Here is a 21,699-nt window from a genome sequence, read left to right as displayed (position 1 = left end):
TTCAAGCCTAAAATGTTAAATCTAAATCAAATGTATTAATATGTATACATTGCCATTCAAAATAACTAAAAGAAATCGATTATATTATTCAGCAAAGATGCATTAAATTAATCAAAAGTGACCATAGAGACACTTGTAATGTTACAAAAGAAATCCATTTCAAATAAATACAGCAAATTAGCATATTCGAATGACTTCTAAAGCATCATGTGACCGTGAAGACTGGATGAATGATACTGAAAACTCAGCACTGCATCACAGGAATAAACAAATAGAAAACTATTATTTTAAAGTGTAATAATATTTCACAAAATTACTGTTTTTACAGTATATTTGTTATTAAATAAATTAAGCCTTTACATTAATTTATTTACATTAATATTCTTTCCAAAAAAAAAAAAATCACAAACAGTAGGGTACTATCGTTCTTGTTAGTTCATTATGAGTAGTGTTAACATACTACTTTTAAAAGTTAAGTGTCAGACTTTAAATTATCAGTTAAATTAACAATAATTTACAATTGTGTTAAACTAATGTATTTATGCTTTAATGCTTGAATGTTTTTGACATGCCTTAACGTGTTTAAAGTTACAGTAAGTGGAGCTCAAGCACACAAAGGCTCAGTCCGGCGGCCTGTGGTCACAGCAATCTCTCCGTACGGCCGTCCTCTCTCAAACGCGCTTTGAGATAGAAATCTGACTGCAGTATTAGTGGCCTTATCAGACTCACACAGCGACTCCAGGCTGGAGGTGGAGGAACGGCGGAGTCAGTATCAACTCATCCAAGATGAATTCCTCACATTCCAGAACAGACAGGCGCGAAGCCAGTACTTTCCCTCTCAATGCATCCATTCCCAATGGAGAAGAGACCACAGCAAAACCAAAGAGACTTTTTTGACTCTTAAAGGGGTCATATGATACCTGGCCCAGAGTTTTTAGGCACAGTCGCAGCTAATTACGGCAGAAAGATTTCTATTAAAGATCTAAATTCCATCATTATTTATTAGCCCACATGCCATTCAAAGCACGAAGAAAGAATGTCTTCATAATGTGTTTTTTCGTCCATACAGTGAAAGTCAATGTTGGTCCAGTGTTGTTTTGGACCCTACTGACTTCCATTATATGTATAGAAACAGTTAAAATACTCCTCAGAATGCTTCTTTTGTGTTTTCAGAATAGTTTTTTTTTTTTATCTTGAGCGAGAGCGAGAGGTGGGGAACAGTAACAGTAAAGTAAACTTGATTAGAAGCCTACATTCCTGAGGTCCTACAGCTCAGTTTGCAGTTCTTGGCAGGGTCAGCTGTATGACATCCAACCACACTTCCACCTGAGCCGGAGTTCAAGTCCACAGGCGTACCTTGGATTCCATAGAGTCTGTTGAGTCGTGAGCGTCTGGCCTCGTCTGTGTACGGCACTGCCAACCACGGCATTTCGCTAAAATACTGCGTAAATGACTCCTCTGACCTGCGTCAAAACACAAGCTGTTTCAATCTTCATCGTGTGTTTAAAGTGTCCTCCAACTTTAAAATATTCAAACAACTATAGGAAATAAGCAACGAGGTTAGTTAAGAATGCACAATATATTGTGTTAATGGCCAATATTAGAGATTTGAATGTATTACTATCAGTTGATATCATATATATCTGTATAAAGACAGATACTGGATATTTAATTTGTGCTCATATTCCTTATTTTTCGCCATTGCAAACCTCACTTTAAGTTAATCTCTAAATACACTTAATTCATAATTTAATAACACACACTGTTACATCCATTTCCATGCTGTACATTTTACTGTTAATACATACTGAATCTGGAATTCAAATGAAAACCTGGAAATATGTAGAATGTTTAAGGATTTTGAAGAAATGGAATGTGTGTGTGTGTGTGTGTGTACATGCATATGCAATATAATTTGTAATTAGTGTTTTTTTTTTATGGAGACAAAACAATGTAGCTGTAATTTTACTGTACTGTACTTTTTGTAAATGCTTGTAATTTTAATTTTGCTGATTTATCGTTTATCACAACATGAAAATCCCGAAGATCAGTATTTTAATAATTAGTGCATCCCTAGTGAAAATATGTATAACTTGTCCAAAGTCTGAGACCACACCAAATATTTGGGACGCAAAATGTACATTTAAACCGGGAAATAATTTTTTTAAAATGAAAAATAGAAATGTAAAGACAAAATTAATGCACTGAAATTGTTGTGTGTGTGTGTGTGTGTGTGTGTGTGTGTGTCTGTAGCCTTTATGTTAAAAATACAATTTGTGATTAAATAAAAATGACAATTATAAAAAATAAGTGTGTATATATATATATATATATATATATATATATATATATATATATATATATATATATATATATATATATATATTATTATATATAAACAAAAGGATATACCGCATTTTCCGTACTATAAGTCGCACCTGAGTATAAGTCGCATCAGTCCAAAAATACGTCATGAGGAGGAAAAAAACATATATAAGTCGAACTGGACTATAAATCGCATTTATTTAGAACGAAGAACCAAGAGAAAACATTACCGTCTACAACCGGGAGAGGGTGCTCTATGATTTCAGTGTAGACTACAGGAGCACTGAGCAGCATAGAGCGCCCTCTCGCGGCTGTAGACGGTAATGTTTTCTCTTAGTTCATTTCTCTCGGTTCATGTCAAATCAATTTTGATAAATAAGTCGCACCTGACTATAAGTCGCAGGACCAGCCAAACTATGAAAGAAAGTGCGACTTATAGTCTGGAAAATACGGTATATAGTATATACACACACACATATATACACATATGTGTGTGTGTGTGTGTGTGTGTGTGTGTGTGTTTCTTACCTATCAGCACTGACAAACACAATCTCAAATTTGTGGCCTGATTCTTTCACTTTCCGATACGATTCCACCAAGACTCGGGTTAGACTGCGACAAGGAGGACACTGTGAAATAAAACACACACATAAACACATTCATAAGTTATGGCGAGATCTCCTCAAGGGTTTCTGATAATAAACAGCACTTAGAAGCCTTGTGAGTGCCCAGAGCACTTAATATTACTCTCCCTGCAGTTCAACACTCCTTTAAAAAAAAAAACTAAACAAAACAAATGTGACTAGGGCCTGGAAGAGCTTTTAAACTCTCCCTGTCTTTTATGGCTTGGAGGCATTTTGTGCTGCATGTTTTTCTCTTTTCATAAGAGTGCTACAAACTGCCTGACATACTTCACTCAGCTCTCAGAGATCTCCAGCCCTGCGTAGACTTCGACAACCGGCAGATCCACACTGAACGACAGCTCAGCAGATTTACACAGAACTCAAACGCCTGTCATTCACAAAGTTTAAACATCCTCCGGCCCTTCTGCCTTTCTCTATCAAATATTTAGGTGGATCTGATTAACGCTTCCAGCTACTAGTATGCTGTAGTACTCATTTACCATATATTTAAATCCTTTCCACAGATTTTCCTTGTTTTTGTAACATTTTAAACCTCTTCACTGTCACTTCTAATCAAGTTAATGCATCCTTGCTAAAAAAAAAAAAAAACTATACCTACTATATCTTGCTGACATATACGGTTTACTGTTTTATGAATGTAACAGCAGTTATTTGTAGAGTAATGATTAAATACAATGTAATTCAATAGTAAAAGTAACTGTGATTGATAGTAAAATAACTAAAAATGTATAATTTGATATAATTTACCAGCACCACATGAATCACAAACTGAAATGTGCAGTGAATTTATAAATGTTTTAGAAGGTTACAACCAAAAATGTTGACCTTTCAAAGATGACAAAAAGTATGGATCAGCCAAATGTGGTTTTAAAAGGAAAGCTTACCCAAATAATGAAAACTGCATCATCATTTACTCACTTTTATGTTGTTACAAGCCCTTATTCTTTTTATTTTACTGCAGTATGAAACATAAAACATATTCTGAAGGCTGTTTTGGGTCCCATTGACTTTGTATGGACAAAAGTACAATGGAAGCCGATGGGAACTGAAACCTTTTGGCTATTATCATGCTTCTTTTATGTTCCACAGTAGTTAGGAACATGAAGTTTGGAACGACATAATGACAGAATTTCATTTCTTTTGGTGAACTATCCCTTTAAGTTATTCATATTCATGAGCCAGCCAATCAGACTTTTTAGACTATTTTAGTCTGTATATAAAAAGAAATAAAATAATAATAATTCCCTCCAATTTAGCAAACTCTCCCTCTGTTTCCTAGAGGTTATTTGAGGTAATTTTAAAAAGAAGAAAAAAAGGGAGGCATTAGTAAATCTATGAAAACAATACATCAAGGCACAATTAGTCTTATAAACGTCACTTTAAAAGAGGTTCACTTTACGCTGGTTAGGAACAAGGAATGTGGTGCTGGAATAATAAACTATATAAATATATAGCCTGGTTTTGTGGCTCATCTTCACAATTTGTCTGGGTTTGGAAAAGGGGGGAACTGGAAAAAGCTGCAGCTCTGTGGACTGGCACAAGCAGTGCCCGTGTTCGCTGTCAGTCAGGAGACCATTCCTCTGTGAAAGTGAATGAGTGCGTCACGTACTGTCCTGAGTGTTAGGAGTGACTTCTATAGTGGGAAATAAAAGGCTTTCTGTGGAAAAGGTTTCAGATGGTGGGAAACCCAAGAGCAGTGGTCTCTAACCCTGCTCCTGGAGAGCTACCATCCTACAGATTTCAGCTTCAACTCCATTCAAACACACCTGAACCAGCATAATCAAGTTGTTCAGGGCTATTTTATAATTAGACAGGTGTGTTGGAGCAGGGTTTGAACTGAAGTCTGCAGGACGGTGGCTCTCCAGGAGCAGGGTTGGAGATCCCTGCCCAAGAGGAACAGTAGTGCACATTGTAACAACACAAAATGACTTATGAAATTATTATTTTAACGGGATAGTTCAACCAAAAATGAAACTTAAGTCATTAATGACTCACCCTCTTGTCGTTCCAAAACTGTAAGACCTCGGAACACAGTTTAAGATATTTTAGATTTAGTCCGAGAGCTCTCAGTCCCTCCATTGAAGCTGTGTGTACGGTATACTGTCCATGTCCAGAAAGGTAAGAAAAACATCATCAAAGTAGTCCATGTGACATCAGAGGGTCAGTTAGAATTTGTTGAAGCACTGAAAATACATTTTGGTCCAAAAATAGCCAAAACTACGACTTTATTCAGCATTGTCTTCTCTTCCGTGTCTGTTGTGAGCGAGTTCAAAACTGCAGTTTGTGATATCCGGTTCACGAACAAATCACTCGATGTAACCGGATCTTCTTTGAAGCGTTTGAAATTTCTACCCTTTCTGGACATGGACAGTAGACCGTACACACACTTTCAATGGAGGAACAGAAAGCTCTCGGACTAAATCTAAAATATCTTAAACTGTGTTCCGAAGATAAAAGGAGGGCGAGTTATTAATGACAATTTTCATTTTGCATCTAGCTGAAAGAAAATGTTTTAATGAATATTTTATTCAAAAATGTCCTTTTTTAATTTAGATTTTTATGGTTTTAGTTTTAGTTAAACTAAATGAAAATAAAAATGCTATAATATATATACACACACAAATATATAGTGGAAGTGGAACGAAACACAGATATCATGGTTCGGTACATACCTCTGTTTGGGCCTAAAGGTTCGATACGATTTCGGTACAAATAAAGAAAAAAAAAAACAAGTCTACTATGCTAGGTGTTTTTTCATTTATTTTGAACAGACAGTAGTACAAATAAAAAAAATTCCACCTAGATGTGAAAATATTAAATATTATATTATAATGTTTTACATATAAAATATACATAAATGCAAGGAATGAATACTTGAAATATATTTGATATACTTTACAGATTAACGAGAAAAAAAAAACAATGTGTCATGTACGGTAGCCTATATATGCTGAGTTTCAGTTCATTTTTGTGTGACACATTTGTTCACAGAAAGGAAACTCAAATGGCAGAAAGTGACATCCTATTTGTTTTCATTATTTTACAAAAGCACAATTTTTGCAGTGATGCATTATTAATAAGACAATAAATGGAGTGTTTAAAGTCGATTCTTAAGGAAACCGTCTCATTAGTTTTAGTTACCTACAGTATAACTAAATCATTAGTTATTGCAATATATTTATAATGATATTCTTAGCAAAACATTAGTATTTAACAAAAATACTTGTTTATCATACGAGATCTGCTAGTAAAGGTTAAATCGACCGTGGTTTTGTCTCCAAAATACAGCTAGGTTAGAAGCACTAGCACAGAGCACTCACCCAGTGTGCAGAGAAGTAAACCCCCACATAGGATCCCTCCAGGGCACTGCTGTCTGTCGTCTGTCGGTTGTTCCTGAGCAAGGGCCCGGCCACCACCTCCGCAAAGGGCTTCGGCCCCCAGGGGAACTCCAGGCCTGCAGGACGGGTGAGAGCAGAGCAGAGGCAAGACTCCGATTACTGTCACACAATCCTCCTTTCACTGCCAGCACAGCACATGCATATGTCATTCATGTATTTATAATACACACAAGACTCTCCTCTGGATCTCCACGGGTCATGGATTTCAAACGCGGCACAGAGGTGAAGGGAGATGATGCAAATATCAGGTCTGTGAGATGGAAGTTACATTTCCCATTACTGCACCAGAAATTTGAGATGGGGCGCTCGTTCTCAATTTCTCCTACATATTACATAACTAATTTAAAATGTATACCATCACTAGCAACCAAATAAGTCATTCAATAGAACTCTGATTCATGACTGAATCAATCAGATTCCTGAATTAATCAGTCTGATTTGTAAACAGGATCTCTTCACTGAACAAAACTGAAATGGTCATAATTCCAATCAGAATGATTCATTCACTTCTTTGGTTCATTCAACTCACTGAATCAATCACTAAGAATTATGAATAAATCAGTCTTATTTGCATACAGGACCAATTTGTTTAAATTAATCACTAACTGATTTTCATCATTATGATTGTTTCAGTAATTATCTAGTTCTTGAGTTCAACTCAATGAATCAATCCCTCAGATTCCTAAACAAATCAGTTTGATTTGCAAATAGGACAAATTTGTTTTATGAAAAGAACTGGAATGATCACAGTTCAGATTAGAACGGTCATAATCAGTGAATGATTCATTTACTGATCTGGTTCTCAAATTCAACTCACTGAATTAATCACTCAGATTCATGAAATAATCAGTTTTATTGGCTAACACCACCAATCTGTTTTCTGAAATGAAACAGAATGACCAGATACTCAAAACCAGCACAAAACTGACTGATCTGGTTTTAAGAGTTCAACTCACTGAATAAACATACACTCATTAAGACCACAATCAAACAACAGATTAACAATCACTGTTAACTGAAAAGAACCAGAATTAACAGAATTTGGATCAGAATGATTCAGCGAATAATTCATTTACTGATCTGGTTCTATAGTTCAATTCATGAATTAGTTTATGTAAATAAAGACCATGTTTCACAGGGAACAAAATGCATTCAGTTGTAGTGATTCTTGAGTTAACCATTTGGTTGCGGTATGTTTATCAGAGAATTATGACTTAAATGTTGGCCTGCTTGTCAAACAAATCTATTCGATCTAAATCTAAGTCGTGTGGACCACTTTTATGATGCTTTTCCATGTGTTTTGCATCATTCTGGAGCTTAACAAAAGTAAAAATTTCTTTATCCTTTGTTACAGGTTTTATTATTCAGAAAGAACAAAAGCACTTGGCTGTTGCTCCGCTTTGAAACTCCCACACATTTAGCCGGGGCCTTTTGTTATGTCAAGGGCCCCTTCCAACCCTCTGCCCTCTGAACCTGCTACTGTGCACGTTCACACACTCACACTGTACAAACACACCGGATATTCCCCGTCCACACATGCTTTCAAACAAAAGCTCTTGACTATGTCATCACACAGAAAGCTGAGTCATCAATCCTGCGTGCCGGTGTTTGAGAACGACACAGAGTTCATTTTTCACTCTTACTGCTGGAGCCGAGGCTCATTAAACCCAGGAGGTGAATCTGTCATGTTGATCACCTGACAAATCCCACCATAAGAATGTTTTTATGGAAACACAGTGGCTTCCTGCCTTTCCAGGCAAATAAAATGCCTTTCTTTCACCTGCAGAAAGTTGCATGACACCACTCGAGCTGAGGGCTATCAAACGCTTGGAGCTCTTCAAATATTGTAACCACACAGACAGATGGAGAGCAGTGAAGGACAACCATGTACCATGGTGCCAAGTCAAGTATGCAATCTGAGTTCCTGAGCATGTGAATGTCAAGTTAAAGCGACAGTTCACCTCCAAACAAATGATTTTCCCAACCTGTACAGCTTTCTTCTGTGGAACACAAACATAGTACTTTTGGAGAATTTTCACAAAGGTTGTGTCCAAATTGTGGGCTAGTAAAGTTATTTATATAGTGAACTCCAACTCATGTTTATTAAAAAAAGAACTGGCTCATATGAATGAATCAAACTCACTAAATCAACGATCCAGTCATCAAATTTTGGTCTGTTCAGAAGATTCGGAATATATAGTTTATGGACCATAAAAGCAGTCCATACAATTTGTGCACTATATTATTCTAAAGACATCAAATAGTTTCAAGTTATTAAACTGTAAATTTAACTACTACTGTGACCAGATCCCGGTATCCTTGAAATTATTAAAGAACTAATCAGTCAGATTCGCAAACAAATATTTTAAGATTTGAACCTGACCAATCAAAATCAAAACAAATAAAAAAAAACTGCTGAAGACACAACAATGCACTGTTGCACTGACACACGTTACGAGATCAATACAACTGAAGTTTAAACAATTAATCGTGATTCATCACATTCAAAATAAACGTTTTTGTTTAGGCTACATAATATGTGTGGCAACTGTGTATATTTATTGTGTATACATAAATACACACATACAGAATATATACATATAAATACATGCAAATATTTCCAAAACAATACCGTAGAGTGTGTATTTATATATGCATAAATATACACCGTACACACACATATTACATAATCCAAAGCTTTTATTTTGGATGCGATTAATCACGATTAATCGCTTGATTAATTTACAAACACATTTTATCATCATAGCATCCGGAGAGAAGTAATGCAGGAACTCGAAATAAATGAAACTTTCTATATGTCGACCGCCTACGTATAAACAACATTTTTCCTGTATGCTTGAATCATACTTTCGCGCCAAAACTTGAGTATACTTTTGGGTTTTAGTTTATATAGCACACAAGTTGTATGGACATTTTCAAGGTGCACTTTTAATGTTTTGTGTCATTTCTGGAGCTTAAACTATAAACCACAGAGCTCCGTGAAGAGTCTTCAAATAATTCTCCATTCACATTTAACAAGGGTTTGGAACACCATATGAAAAGCGTGAACTGTTTGGGTGAACTGTAAGGAATGAGTGGGTGAAAAATAAAGCCTGGCACTCACCTTTTGGATCATCTCGAACTACAAGCAAGCCGTTCCGACACACCACCTTCCCCGTGGCAGCGTCGATGAACACCAGAGAAGGAATACTAGTCACCTTGTACTTGTTCCAAAGCTTCATCTATACAAAAAGAAAAAGACACACATTGACTGAGATGAGAGACTGGAAATCAAAAGATATTCAAAAGAAATATGAATATTAGGAATGTTTGTGGTGAAGAGAGAGATGATGATTCATCTCAGCTCATTCCTCTACTTCCAAAGCTATTTTGGCTTTTTAACCATTCGAGATACAATCGATACTTTCCCATCTTTAAACGGTCCACGTGAGGCTTTAAATAGGCTATGAAACAAGCGGCTGAGTTTAAACGTCTTCCTCTCGCTCTGAAGTATAAAGAGACTCAGAAATGTGGCGAGTTGAATTAAGTGCTATCTGCAGCTGAAGCGAGCGGGCGAAGAATTAGCTAAGGGCCAGAATCAAACATCTACAGGGCTGATTCAACTTTAAAGAGACTGGCATCTGAGGAAATTCGAGCGGAGCGCTTTTTCTTTCTGTAGTCTCAGTGAAAGCGTGGTACACGGGGCTAAAAAGCCAGCGATTAAACCTCGCTCGCGTAGTCTTGCGGCTGTGGGCGCTCCTGCTGTTTTCATCCTTTGCTGGTGAGAACAAACCTGGTAAATTATTCAGGACGTGGACGTGCGAAGGTCTAATAGATGAAAGACGTCTATGAAAGTAAACTACAGTAACTGCAGCAGACTGACGCGAAACATGTAGCGCTTGAAACGCAGGTGCCACGAACATGAATGATTTATCAAAATGCTAGACACGCATGCAAAGACTAGGACTGTTAGAAAATGTAATTCTCATTTTAACTACATGATATGCTAAAAGCATTTATGACATTAAATAATTTAACTTGATAACCCCTTGAAAAAAAAAAGAGAATACTACAGTTGTAGTTTTCCAAATTGGCCAATTCTTTATCTTAGCTGATGAAATGTTTTCACAGGAGGAGAGTTTAGATGTGAACAGGCAGTCAAAGAGTGTTACTCTGTTTCTCTAAGCCTGAAGGATTGTGTCCAGACAATCGCTCCAACACAAACCTGCAATACTGCCATAGACAACAGAGCAATCACTGGCTCGTCTGCACCCAAATCTCTCACTCCGGCCTGAGGCGGACACGGCCTATGCTGCAAAAACAGTGAGGCTAAAGGGCACTAACGGTGTACGTCTCAAGTATCAACACTGCTGCTTAACCTTACACACACCTCTGAATCTGACAGAGCTGTCAGTTCGGGCGAGAGGAGCCATGAGGGGAACAAAGCTCGCCTGCAGGCTGAGAGACAGCTGTACGAGTGCATGGATGAGGGAGATGGGTAATATGAAATGAAAGTCAGCTCCATGATCAGCCGTGTCAACGGAAGCCCATCAGTTCAGTGAGGCTACAAAAACCTCACAGCCTGAACCTGATGAAAACAGCCAATTAAGGAAAGACATGGACCGTGATGAATGCTGATGTGATGTTTCAAAGGTCAAAGACTTTCTTTAAATATGGGCAATAAGCCAGTATGTTTTGAATAAGAGGAAAAATATGATGCTTTAATAAAATAAAATATAAAATAACGCTGAAAAATAAAAACAAACAAAAGTAAAAAATAAAGAATACAAATAAACAAACATTCATCAAAAGAAATAAAAAAAACAAAAGATAACATTTTAAATAAACTAAAATGCACAAAATAAAAACAATTATTTATAAAACTGTTCGTTTAAAAAATAAAACATTAAATAAAATATACAACAATTAAATAACAAAATATAATAATATAATTTAAAACAAAACAAAAATATAAAATAAAATATAAAATGAATATACACAAATATACATTTTAAAACAAATGTTTATTTAAATAAAAAATAAAAATGAAATAATCTTTTTAAATTAAAGCCACACGTACACAAAATACACATGCTGCTGTATTAGTGAAGGTAATATTTTTAAGTAAGACTGTACAGATCTATACAGTCACACTTGTGAATTTCCATAAATCTCTACTGCATTTCTCCCGAGTAACAGTTCCTTTCTGTGTGCACCTGTAAAAGCACAAACAATAATCACAGAAACACCTATACACCGCAGCACAAAAAGAAGCACAGCACAAGGAAATACTGAAAATGAGCAAAGAAACCAAAAGGCATTCAGCTCACACTAGCAAACGACGACTTGAAGCATTTACGACGTCTATAGACAGCATGTGGTTCTGTTTCATAGCGGCACAGCCTGGCAAACCGAGATCAAGCTAGAGAGCATCACAATTCACCCGATTAGCATAATCCTGCAGGGGATGATGGTCCATAATCACAGCGGCTGCATCCCCTGCATTCATCAGTCACCGTTACCCTTCTCGAAATAATGATGATTTATGGCAAATTACTAACAATTTCCTTTTATTTTGCACTGGTGCAATTCAAGTTTCCATTGCAAGTGATGCAGAAAGAATCAAGCCATTGTTCTCATGGCATTATGATGATAAGCTGTCTGAGAAAACACGTTTCCGTCATTTAAAAATCTCAGGTAGTCTTTTCTTTGCTTGTTATTAATTTTTTTGCATTTGTATGTAATGGCAACATTTACGCAGACTCTCCGGAGGGCTGCAGACTCATTTGGAAACCTCAGAGCTGTGTTTCTGCTGCACGCATGATGAAATACAGCAGATTTCATTTCACACCAGTAACAATAACGGCCTCAGAGACGTGCCACTGGCAAAAACAACAAACATTAAGGACAGCCGTCATTAATAACCTTCGTCTACGGCCGTTCGTGTTGTTTCTCTGCTTTACTCCGAGCAAGGCCTTCGATGTGCCAATACTCCCTGCTGTGACCATTTAACAACCACAGTGGACATTAACTATACATTACATTCACTCAAACAAAACACGGGCTGAGCACAGGCCATTTGTTCAACCACAAATGGATCAAACATGCTTGAGTAGTAATGAAAGCAGCTCTCTCTTCTTTGAGAAAGTGAGTGTGAACAGATGAAAAGGGAAATAATTATATATTGAAGAAAATAAAGCGTATTTTTAGAACCATTAAGGGTTTTTTTGAATGGTGAAATAATTATGATAGCTAAGCACAGGCCCCATTAGCCTACGAAATATGAAACTGTGGATGCACAATTTGTTAATAAGACTCTCAGTAATTATGCAAAAATACTGCTTTGTGTATGTTGGGTATTGCCCCAGAAAATGTGCATATGCCTCAAGAAAAAAGATGTTATGGTGCTGTCTAGCTATGATTTGTGGATGTTATTCTAGACATTAGAAGTCAGACGAATGGGTGGAACTTATGTTGAATATGTGTTTATGTTGAACGTGTGATATTTTCAGGACCTTATCATCTGTTTATTAAAATATAGGGTCTTGTTCTCGCTGAAAAAAAAAAACAAGAAATACTCAACTCAATATCGCAATTTTTTTTAAGCCAACTGTGTATTCAGTTCTTTGTATTCAATATGTGTGCTTGTGTGTTTATTGTTACACACACACACACACACACATGTATAAGGGCTGTCAATCGATTCAAATATTTAATCACGATTAATTTTACCATTTTCTAATCCATTCATCTGACCCAGTCTGGCGTTAGCACTTTTAGCTTAGCATAGATCATTGAATCGGATTAGACCGTTAGCATCTCGCTCAAAGAGGACCAAAGAGTTTCCATATTTTTCCTATTTAAAACTTGACACTACTGTAGTTACATCATGTACTAAGGCGTACCATGGGTGTAACAGGCGCAGTGATATTACGTAGCGCCTGAAAACAGTCCCCAGCTATTTATTGTTTGTGTAGTTGCAGCAATAGCAGAATTGATGGGGATTACTTTCAGGCGTTGCATAATATCACTGCACCTGTTGCACCCATGGTACGGCAGCTAAGTTCCCTGATTATTATGCCGGAATGAGAGTATAGTTCCTAGCCATATCCAAGATGTTAATCTGCACAAAATTCTTGATTTATAATAGACTTGTTGTCTGATGAAATCAAATAAGATAAAGACAACAGCTGTGATTTCGGCTACACTTGCATGTGAAATTAGTGAAAACATAATATCTGTTTTAACTGAAAGCGCTCGTCTCTGCCGCTCGCTGAACAGAGCAGATGCAGATATAGGTTTGTGAGCACTGGGAAAGTGAGACCCTGTGCTTGAGCGGCAGTACCAGTGAGTCTCAGTAACTGAAGAAAGTTGGTCCAAGAAGTCTCCAGATTTGTAGCTAGGTGCTGTCCTTACATTAAGCTCAATTTGGGAAACTCTGATGTAATGTAATGTTAACATGTGACACTGATGCTTGTACCAACATGACTGCGAGGCAGACTCTCGGGACAGTAAGTGCTATGGAGGGGTGCAGCTTTTCTCTATGGAGTGCCAATCTTGTGTCAAATGTTTTTTACTTCCTGTAGCTACCAAACTTCCTCTGTGGTCTCACACTGGGCTTCAACAGCAATGCACGTGACTCCTACACCAGAGTCCGGCTGAGCCCATTCAACTAGAAGATATTCCCGCAGTCATCGTCCTATTCACCTCCCGTTGTTAGATCTGTGACTCCGAGGGGATCCACTTTCATCAGAGGGCGAGAACGAGGGGCATGTGCCAAGTAGCATCGCCACAGTTTCAGAAAACACCCAATACACAATGCGGGCAAGAAAAGAAACACATGTACAGCGATCATCTTGTCAACGAGTGAAAGACAACGCTTCAAAGGAAAAGGCATAGGCGTCTTTGGCAAACACTTAAAAGGATGCACTGGAGCACTACAGCGTCAGACAATAAAGCTTGCGCCGCGGATACGGTGACTGAGACGACACCGTACTGGTTTCAAGGAATTCATAGATCGAGGCCAAAGAGTTGTCAAGTTTCTGGCAGGACTCCCATCCTTTAATCCTCTTATTAATAATCTGCCTCACATAAAGAGATCACTAAGAAACATATCAGCTGCTAACCAGTGAAAATGAGCTGTCAATAATCACGCCATTTACAATACGATTTACTGCTGCTGTAACCTCAGAAAAAAGGCTATTAGCGGACTCCATTAAAGCTGATAATGTGTACCATCTAGAAGACCTTTTTAAGTGGAATCATAAGCCTCAGACATAAACATTAAAACTCCTACTTAAGTTACGTCTATTGCAAATATCATTATCACCTAGTAACTAAACTGGAGGCATGTTAAGGCATGCCCACTCTATAAATGACTGTAGAGTAGATATCCTCTGTCATTGTTCTCCAGATCTGAATGTGTCCACAGGACTACCAGAGAGGATCCTGCGGTCTCATCTAACAAATGAATCATACTTTCACTGATTTTTATAGTAGACCATGCCAGCAGAATCTCTGAAGAAATAATTTAAAACGTTTTTTGTTTTTTTGTAGTGCATGCCTGTCGGTACCTGATTCTCTGTGAAAGTTATGTTCCCATATAAAGTGAAAAATAAAAAAAAGAATGTTTCAGTAAAAAGTATGAATGGTACTAAAAGTAGGAGTTAAAAATGACCTGGTTTTAAATGTTAAAAACAGGTTTTAAGGGCCCTATAATACACCCGGCGCAATGTGACGCAAGGCGTAGCACAAGTGTATTTGCTAGTTTCAGTCCGGCGCCGTTCGCATTTTCCCGTCCAAGTGCCACACAGTTTATTTAGCAAATGCATTTGCGCCCATGGGCATGCTGGTCTAAAAAAGAGGTGTGTTTAGGCGCTATTTTAAGGAGCTGAAAATAGACTGTGCCATTGACCAACTCAAACCAGGTCTGGCACAATGTTTTTTCTTTGTTATTTAAAGAGCGTACATGCTGCTTATTAAACGCAGGGATTACGGGGGGACAACCCGTTTAGACTGTGCGCCCGGGTTAAAATAGCAAAAGTGGATTTGGACACGCCCTGAGTGCACCTGCGCCATGCACTTTACACTTTGAGTTTCGATCGTTAAAATAGGGCCCTAACTGTCGCGTTTCTTCGAATTTTTATTATTTAGTTTTTTACGTATACTAGTGTGTCACAATTTTGATTTGTCGTTTAGTTTATATGCCACTATTCATGGAAAAGTAACTGTCATTCATATTTAATATGAATTATATGAATACTAATATGAATTATAGGAGTACTATAAATGCATTCCATAATGCCTGAAAATCCACTGTAAATTGAACCAAATAGTTTACAATGCAGCGTGGTGCACGGAGACCAGAAACGAGTCCCATCTGAAGGGGACCGAGAGATATTTCCTCTGGCCTCAAACCTCTGCATGCGCATACTGAAATAACATGTTGTATTCCATTTAGTAAAGCAGTGTTGCTCTGATGGCAGAAGATGAGTAAAATACGAGCCTGGACGGGGTCAGTTTTATACTTCGACAAGAGAGAGAGAGAAAGAAGCTTTGGAACAGTATGTACATCTCACGTCTCGCCCATGCTTCCTCTCTGATGAGCAAAGCAGGCTTCGCTCGCCGGCATTCACTTCATCACAAAAGCAGCAACGCCTTTATGACCTCCATCGTGAGGGACGAATCACAATTTTAGGAAACCGATTCCTCGCACACGGCCATTTTCCCCACCGGCACTTGTAAAACGCAGCGTGATATGGCTGCATCATATTTACAGGCTAAAATATTCATTGGCCCATCCATTAGCGGGTACAGCCATTGTACACGCCAACACGCGGCTAAATTGCTTTTGGATAGAGGGGTTCCGTTGCCATGGAAACTGCCCAGTCAGGACATGTCATAGAGTGGCAGGCACATTGTGGGATCTCCGGTAATAATTCAGTGATAAATTAATGCTTTAGTGAGGAAAACAGGTGCCAGAGTGTCACGAGGGAGTTTAGAAGACGGGAACAAAAAAAAAGAGAGAGACATGCTCATTCATGCAGAGGGGAAAAAGTGAGATGGAGTGACACACATGGAGATGGAGAGAAAAAAAAGAAAGTGCAGGGTGTTCTTCCAGCTTTAATCCTGGCCGTACAAAAGCCATTTTCTGAAAGCAGGATTAATCCTGACTTGCGCTCTCAACGGCAGGGGTCTTTAGTGCAAGATTTTACTGAGTAAAGAATGCCGGCTAAAAGCAGGGGATTGTAGGAGCGTAAAGAGCAAGGCTTTAAGCGATACGCAGCCTTGTCTAAGACAAATCCCGTTTGCTACTGGGCCTTGGAGGAACAGGGTTAGGAGTCAGGGCTGTGTGGGAGTGCTTTGTCCCCTGGGCCTTCACCAGGCAAAAAAAAAAATAATAATAGACAATCTAACATTGAACTGAACAGGAGGAGCATTTTTAGCGTTTTTACACTAGGGTGAATTATTGGCAACTAAGTGTCATGATTCAAAACACTGCAATGAGGATGGCAATATATAAAAAATAAAACATTCTGTTATTATTTCTATCTGGTTATGCTGTATGTGCTGAAAAGCTACGTAATAAGTGGTATGACTGTGCATTATCCCATAAAATGTTCTTCTTGTTTGAACTTGTTCATTCGTTTTGGCTAAAAGCCATTTGCATAAATGCTTATTTCCTCGTGAATGCTTTGCGTTTTCAGCTAATAAAAAATTATAACTTAATATTTCACGTCCATTTTTTATGCATCAAGTATCCATGTTACAAATGGGCTAAAGAAGTAGTATATCACAAAATAAACGGAGTGATACAAGATCCAGATCACCCTGTCAAGAGTTTATTTTGAAATAAGCAGCTGGATATAAATGATCCCATATAAAACAGATTTGCAACTGAAACCATTTGCAAATGAGCACTTTCATCATTCTGCTACAGATGTAGAAGATGCAGAGAATACGAATGCAGTCATCAATATGTCATCAATAGTAGTTCACTTGTGTAAACCAAGCCAGATTGTTTTCATACCGATTGTGAAATGTCCTAGAGTCCAGATGAACCATTCCCCAGTTTTTGAACAAATTTGGGTGCGGTTCCTTGGTGCTCACTCAAGTTCTTCTCTCAGCACTTCGAGACCTGGACAGTTTCTGGCAGCATAAACTGGCACAGCACCAACCGGACCAGGCAGAGACACCGTGGCGGTGCTCTGATCACAATGGCCCCACTCATAGCGAGAAGAGCTTCACTTAGAGCATGTTTTTCATAGCTCCTGCTTCCTGCCAAGAGTAATTCACATCGCACCCTGCAGAAAGGGAAAGGCAATACTGTATGCTGAGGTGGGTGGCAAAGACCAAGAAACAAGAGCTTAAGCCTCCTACACATTCATCCCCTTCAAAAACCGAGGAATCTGGAAGCTTCGCCGAAGATGCCAAGTATGATACTTTAGGTTTATGAGGGGGCGGGATCATTCATTCCCTCCCCTCCTTTTGTCACCCCATCCTGACCTTTCATTGAACACCCACTCAGTCACTCTGGGAGGAAGAACAGAGAAAAGAATGAGAGAAGCAGCGATTATACACTTAAGCATTGCTGCACTGCAAAGAATTCTTATCAGCGGCCCACAATGTGATCGCTCAGTGCAAACGTCAGGTCTTATATTCTTCAGCAGAGCCACTGAAGAATATCCCACTCTGACCCCCTGATGGGCATTAGGAAATTACGATCCGCAATAGCTTTTGACACTGATTCGGGGTATTTGGGCCAGTCTGAGAGCAAACCATTGTGGTATAGATGGAATGTCGGACTTACATCTTAAACAAGAAACAAATATATATATACATACATATGTGTGTTTCCATTTCAGGAAATGTCCAAAATAATAAATTACTTTCAAAAATGACATCTAGGATGCAAGACATGACAGTTGGCAGAAAAACACCATATTATGGCATTCAGAATAAAAGAAAAAATCCTTTTAAAATCTAGTTTTAAAAAGTTCATTTCATAAAGTTTTGAACTTAATGACTATAAGAATGTCATGTTGTCTAACCATTATTAAACCATATAAAATAAAATAAAAATGACCGAATTCTTTGAATACATGTGAGTAAACACGCCTTAAAATGTAAATATTTCTAATTATTATATTTATTGATTTTATTCATATAGCTGACGCTTTTATCCTAAGTGACCTATCGATAAGCCCTGCCCCCTTTAGTTACTGATGCTCCCTCCCTCGGACAAACAAATGGAGTTGCTCACTGTCTTACAATGACAGCGGTCAGTGAAAACCTTCTTTTGAGGTGTTTCTGACCAATTTGGGACACAGATGGGCCTTCAAGTGGGACTTAAATATGCCATGGAGGGATATATAAAAAGAGATTACAATAAATAAGAAAAAATACAGATCACAAAGCAAACGGGAGAATTGCTTATTTACAGTTCGCGATTTAGGTTTGTACATTACCATGGGCTCATTAACTTGAATTGGGATACCTTGCTGAAGCACAAGATGACATTAACGTTCTGCTTGAGCAGATGAAAAGTGTAACTTAATGAGAGTATTAAAACCAGAAAATGAACGTTTTTGTCTTCATTGGGATTGGTGTTGAATGCTTAGGGACATTTTGCTCTGTTTTGGCTGGATTTAGGAAAAGGAACAAAATAAATTACATTGCCTATCCTCTCAGGATAACTGGAATCAGTGTTACAAGTACCCTAGGCACATCTTTTTTCCGTTTTTGTAGCATGAACATCATCAAACCAATGCGAGTTTTGGATCTTCCAATGCTCTGAAACCTAAAGAAGTCCGTGTTTTGGTCCCCGTGCAACTGATATATATATATATATATATATAAATTCTATTCTAAATCAATTTTTAAGTGAACAGATTAAGAAGTGTCATGTCATTGACCCATCTCCACATAGTAGCACAAAGTTCTTAGCAAAACCCAAATACCCATCCATCTTAAAGAGACAGTTTTATTTTTAGGTTCCTCCCTAAAATCACCAAAGCTGAACATCTTCAGCATATGGGCCATCTCAGACTCCCCAGGGCGTTGTAAATCTCAGGAGTTGTTCGGTGGGCTGCACAGCATCATAAAGCAACAATAGAGGCCTGACAGCAGGATGAGTCTGAACCTTTGGCTCCAAGAGCTACTTCAGATGAAACTACAGCAACATTATACATCCACAGATACTATTGGCGGACAACTTCAGTGTTTCACACATCAAATTTCTGACATGTTCATTAACTACACCTTTATAAATGTATGACAATGATTTGTTTATGCTTTTCATGAGAGCTGGGACGGTAACCATGTGAATGCGTGGAACTGGATTTCACTGTGACGTTTTATATCGGTCTATTAACCCATTTCCTCTTCTCTTCTTTCGCTCATTAAAGAGTACATCTGTTTTCTGCAGCTGCAGGGTAACATTGCTGATTCTGACCAGACTTTGTCTTATTTAATGTGCACAAATGTGCCAGTGCCTTTTCACTCACTGATCCCAGAACAGTGTAAAATTCTGTTAAATCAGATTTTCAGAGAGCCGATTATACCGACGTCTTTCATAGGCTTATTGGCTTACAGCACACTAAATTTCAAAATCAGTAAAACCCTCAACCTCTTGACCTAGTTTTGACTTTGCTTGGGTTGCCGCATGCAAACGGACGTCTGCGTTGGGCAAGCAATGCCTAAAAAGTACCAAAGCAATGCTTAATGCCCCTCAGAGAGATTTACGAGTGTCAGTTGGTGTGTAAAGAAGGGGAGTGTTGTAAGGAGAAGGATGTAGACAGCTGAGCGTCAGGCTTTCAGGGTCAGTTCGGCACATGGGGCAGCTGTTGGCTGGGTGGCACAGTGGGCAGCAATGGGGGAAGGGTCAAAGGTCATGGCTCAAAACATGGTCAGAGGGACGGGTTTGGCCTTGAAACATGCACAACACTTCCACACAACCCCTGCACTCTGGTGACCCACGAGTCACCTGTGAGTCTGTAATTGAAGGCATTTTTAAATAAACAGCAGCTTGAAAGATCTGCCGTCCCATGATGCTGCACACAGCTGTAAGAAGATCTACTGGTAAAGCACATAGTCTTCATCACAGTAACACGAGCAGCAATGAAATGTACTTGAAAAGGAGTAGATCAAATGCAGCGCGGCATGGTGAAGACATGCTCTCAGCATGATGGACTTCTCGTCACCTACAGAGGGGGTCAGAGATCAGTGGCCTAGGGATGCATAGGGTCTCTTTGTGGTAACATCTATAGTTCATCAGATAAAGATCGTGCACTGTAGGGCCATTACAATCATGAAGGTTTGGTTGATTTGTCTAATTGCAATAATAAATTATATTTAACAAAACAAGCACAAACGAATCCCATAAAAACAAAACACCAACCCAAATACTATGGAAGCCCGTTTCCGCAGCTGAATTAAAAAAAAAAAAAAAAAAAAAAAGGTACTTGAGACTTCTCACAATTCCGACATTTTTCACAGAATTGCGAAATATAAACTTGAAATTTCAGGAACAAAATCTCAGAATTGTGAGATTATATTTTGCAATTCTGATCATAAAATAAAAATTCAAGTTAAGTGACTCAAATTCAAAAATTCAAATTTTCATCCTCAGAATTGGACTTTATAACTTGCAATTGTGAGTTTATATTTAAGAATATATCAGAAGTCAGAATTGCGAGTTTATATGGCACAATTCTGACTTCGAATCTCGCAACTAAGATTTTTTTTTTTAGAAAAAAAAAAGTCTGAATTGTGAGAACTTGTCGCAATTACCTTTTTTTTTAAATTTTCAGTGGCGGAAATGGGCTTCCATACAAAACAAAACAAAAAATGAACACTAACTAAACCAAAACAAAACAAAACCAAGCCCAAACAACAACAGCAAAAAAAGAATAAAGCTAATAGGGACGCTAAAAACATTTTCTCATCCGTTACTGAATTTTAAATCACTCTTAGTGTTAAGAAGGTGCCATTAAAAAATCCTGCTGTGTAGTAGCCAATGGCCATGTGAAACCAGATACAACAGTAGCTTTCCCCCCTTGCTTTCATGGGTGGGAGAGCCAGTTACCCTTTAAGTTTTCTCTTGAGTCCTTAGCGGACTTACTGGCCCTTTTCCCTATAAATCACCTTTGCTCTCAACTCAACAAGACAGAACAGTTCAGTAGAAAAGCAGTGCTTGACGGAGTTGTGTTTGTTACAGTGCTCCATATATCTGGATAGCTGACGTAACCTCTGCCTGCTAGATGTCAAATGGCCAAACACGTATAGTAATTGATATATATGGGATGCAAACATTATTTCTAATAATAATAATA

The 21,699-nt window shown here is 38.1% G+C and overlaps 1 protein-coding gene across 1 annotated transcript in view; it reads right to left on the bottom strand.

The window, feature by feature from the left end:
- Positions 1-21,699, bottom strand: part of nxn (nucleoredoxin) — a 71,584-nt gene that overhangs the window by 7,084 nt on the left and 42,801 nt on the right. Inside the window, exons 2-5 of the mRNA XM_052576319.1 lie at positions 9,492-9,609; positions 6,290-6,423; positions 2,854-2,954; positions 1,357-1,463 (exon numbers count right to left, since the gene is read on the bottom strand). Coding sequence (XP_052432279.1) covers positions 1,357-1,463; positions 2,854-2,954; positions 6,290-6,423; positions 9,492-9,609 — 460 coding nt within the window. The remainder of the gene's footprint in view (positions 1-1,356; positions 1,464-2,853; positions 2,955-6,289; positions 6,424-9,491; positions 9,610-21,699) is intronic.

Source organism: Carassius gibelio, chromosome B15, assembly GCF_023724105.1.
Source record: "Carassius gibelio isolate Cgi1373 ecotype wild population from Czech Republic chromosome B15, carGib1.2-hapl.c, whole genome shotgun sequence".
Lineage (NCBI taxonomy): Eukaryota > Metazoa > Chordata > Actinopteri > Cypriniformes > Cyprinidae > Carassius > Carassius gibelio.
The sequence above is the reverse complement of the archived record's forward strand: the minus strand, read 5'-3'. Positions and strand labels throughout refer to the sequence as shown.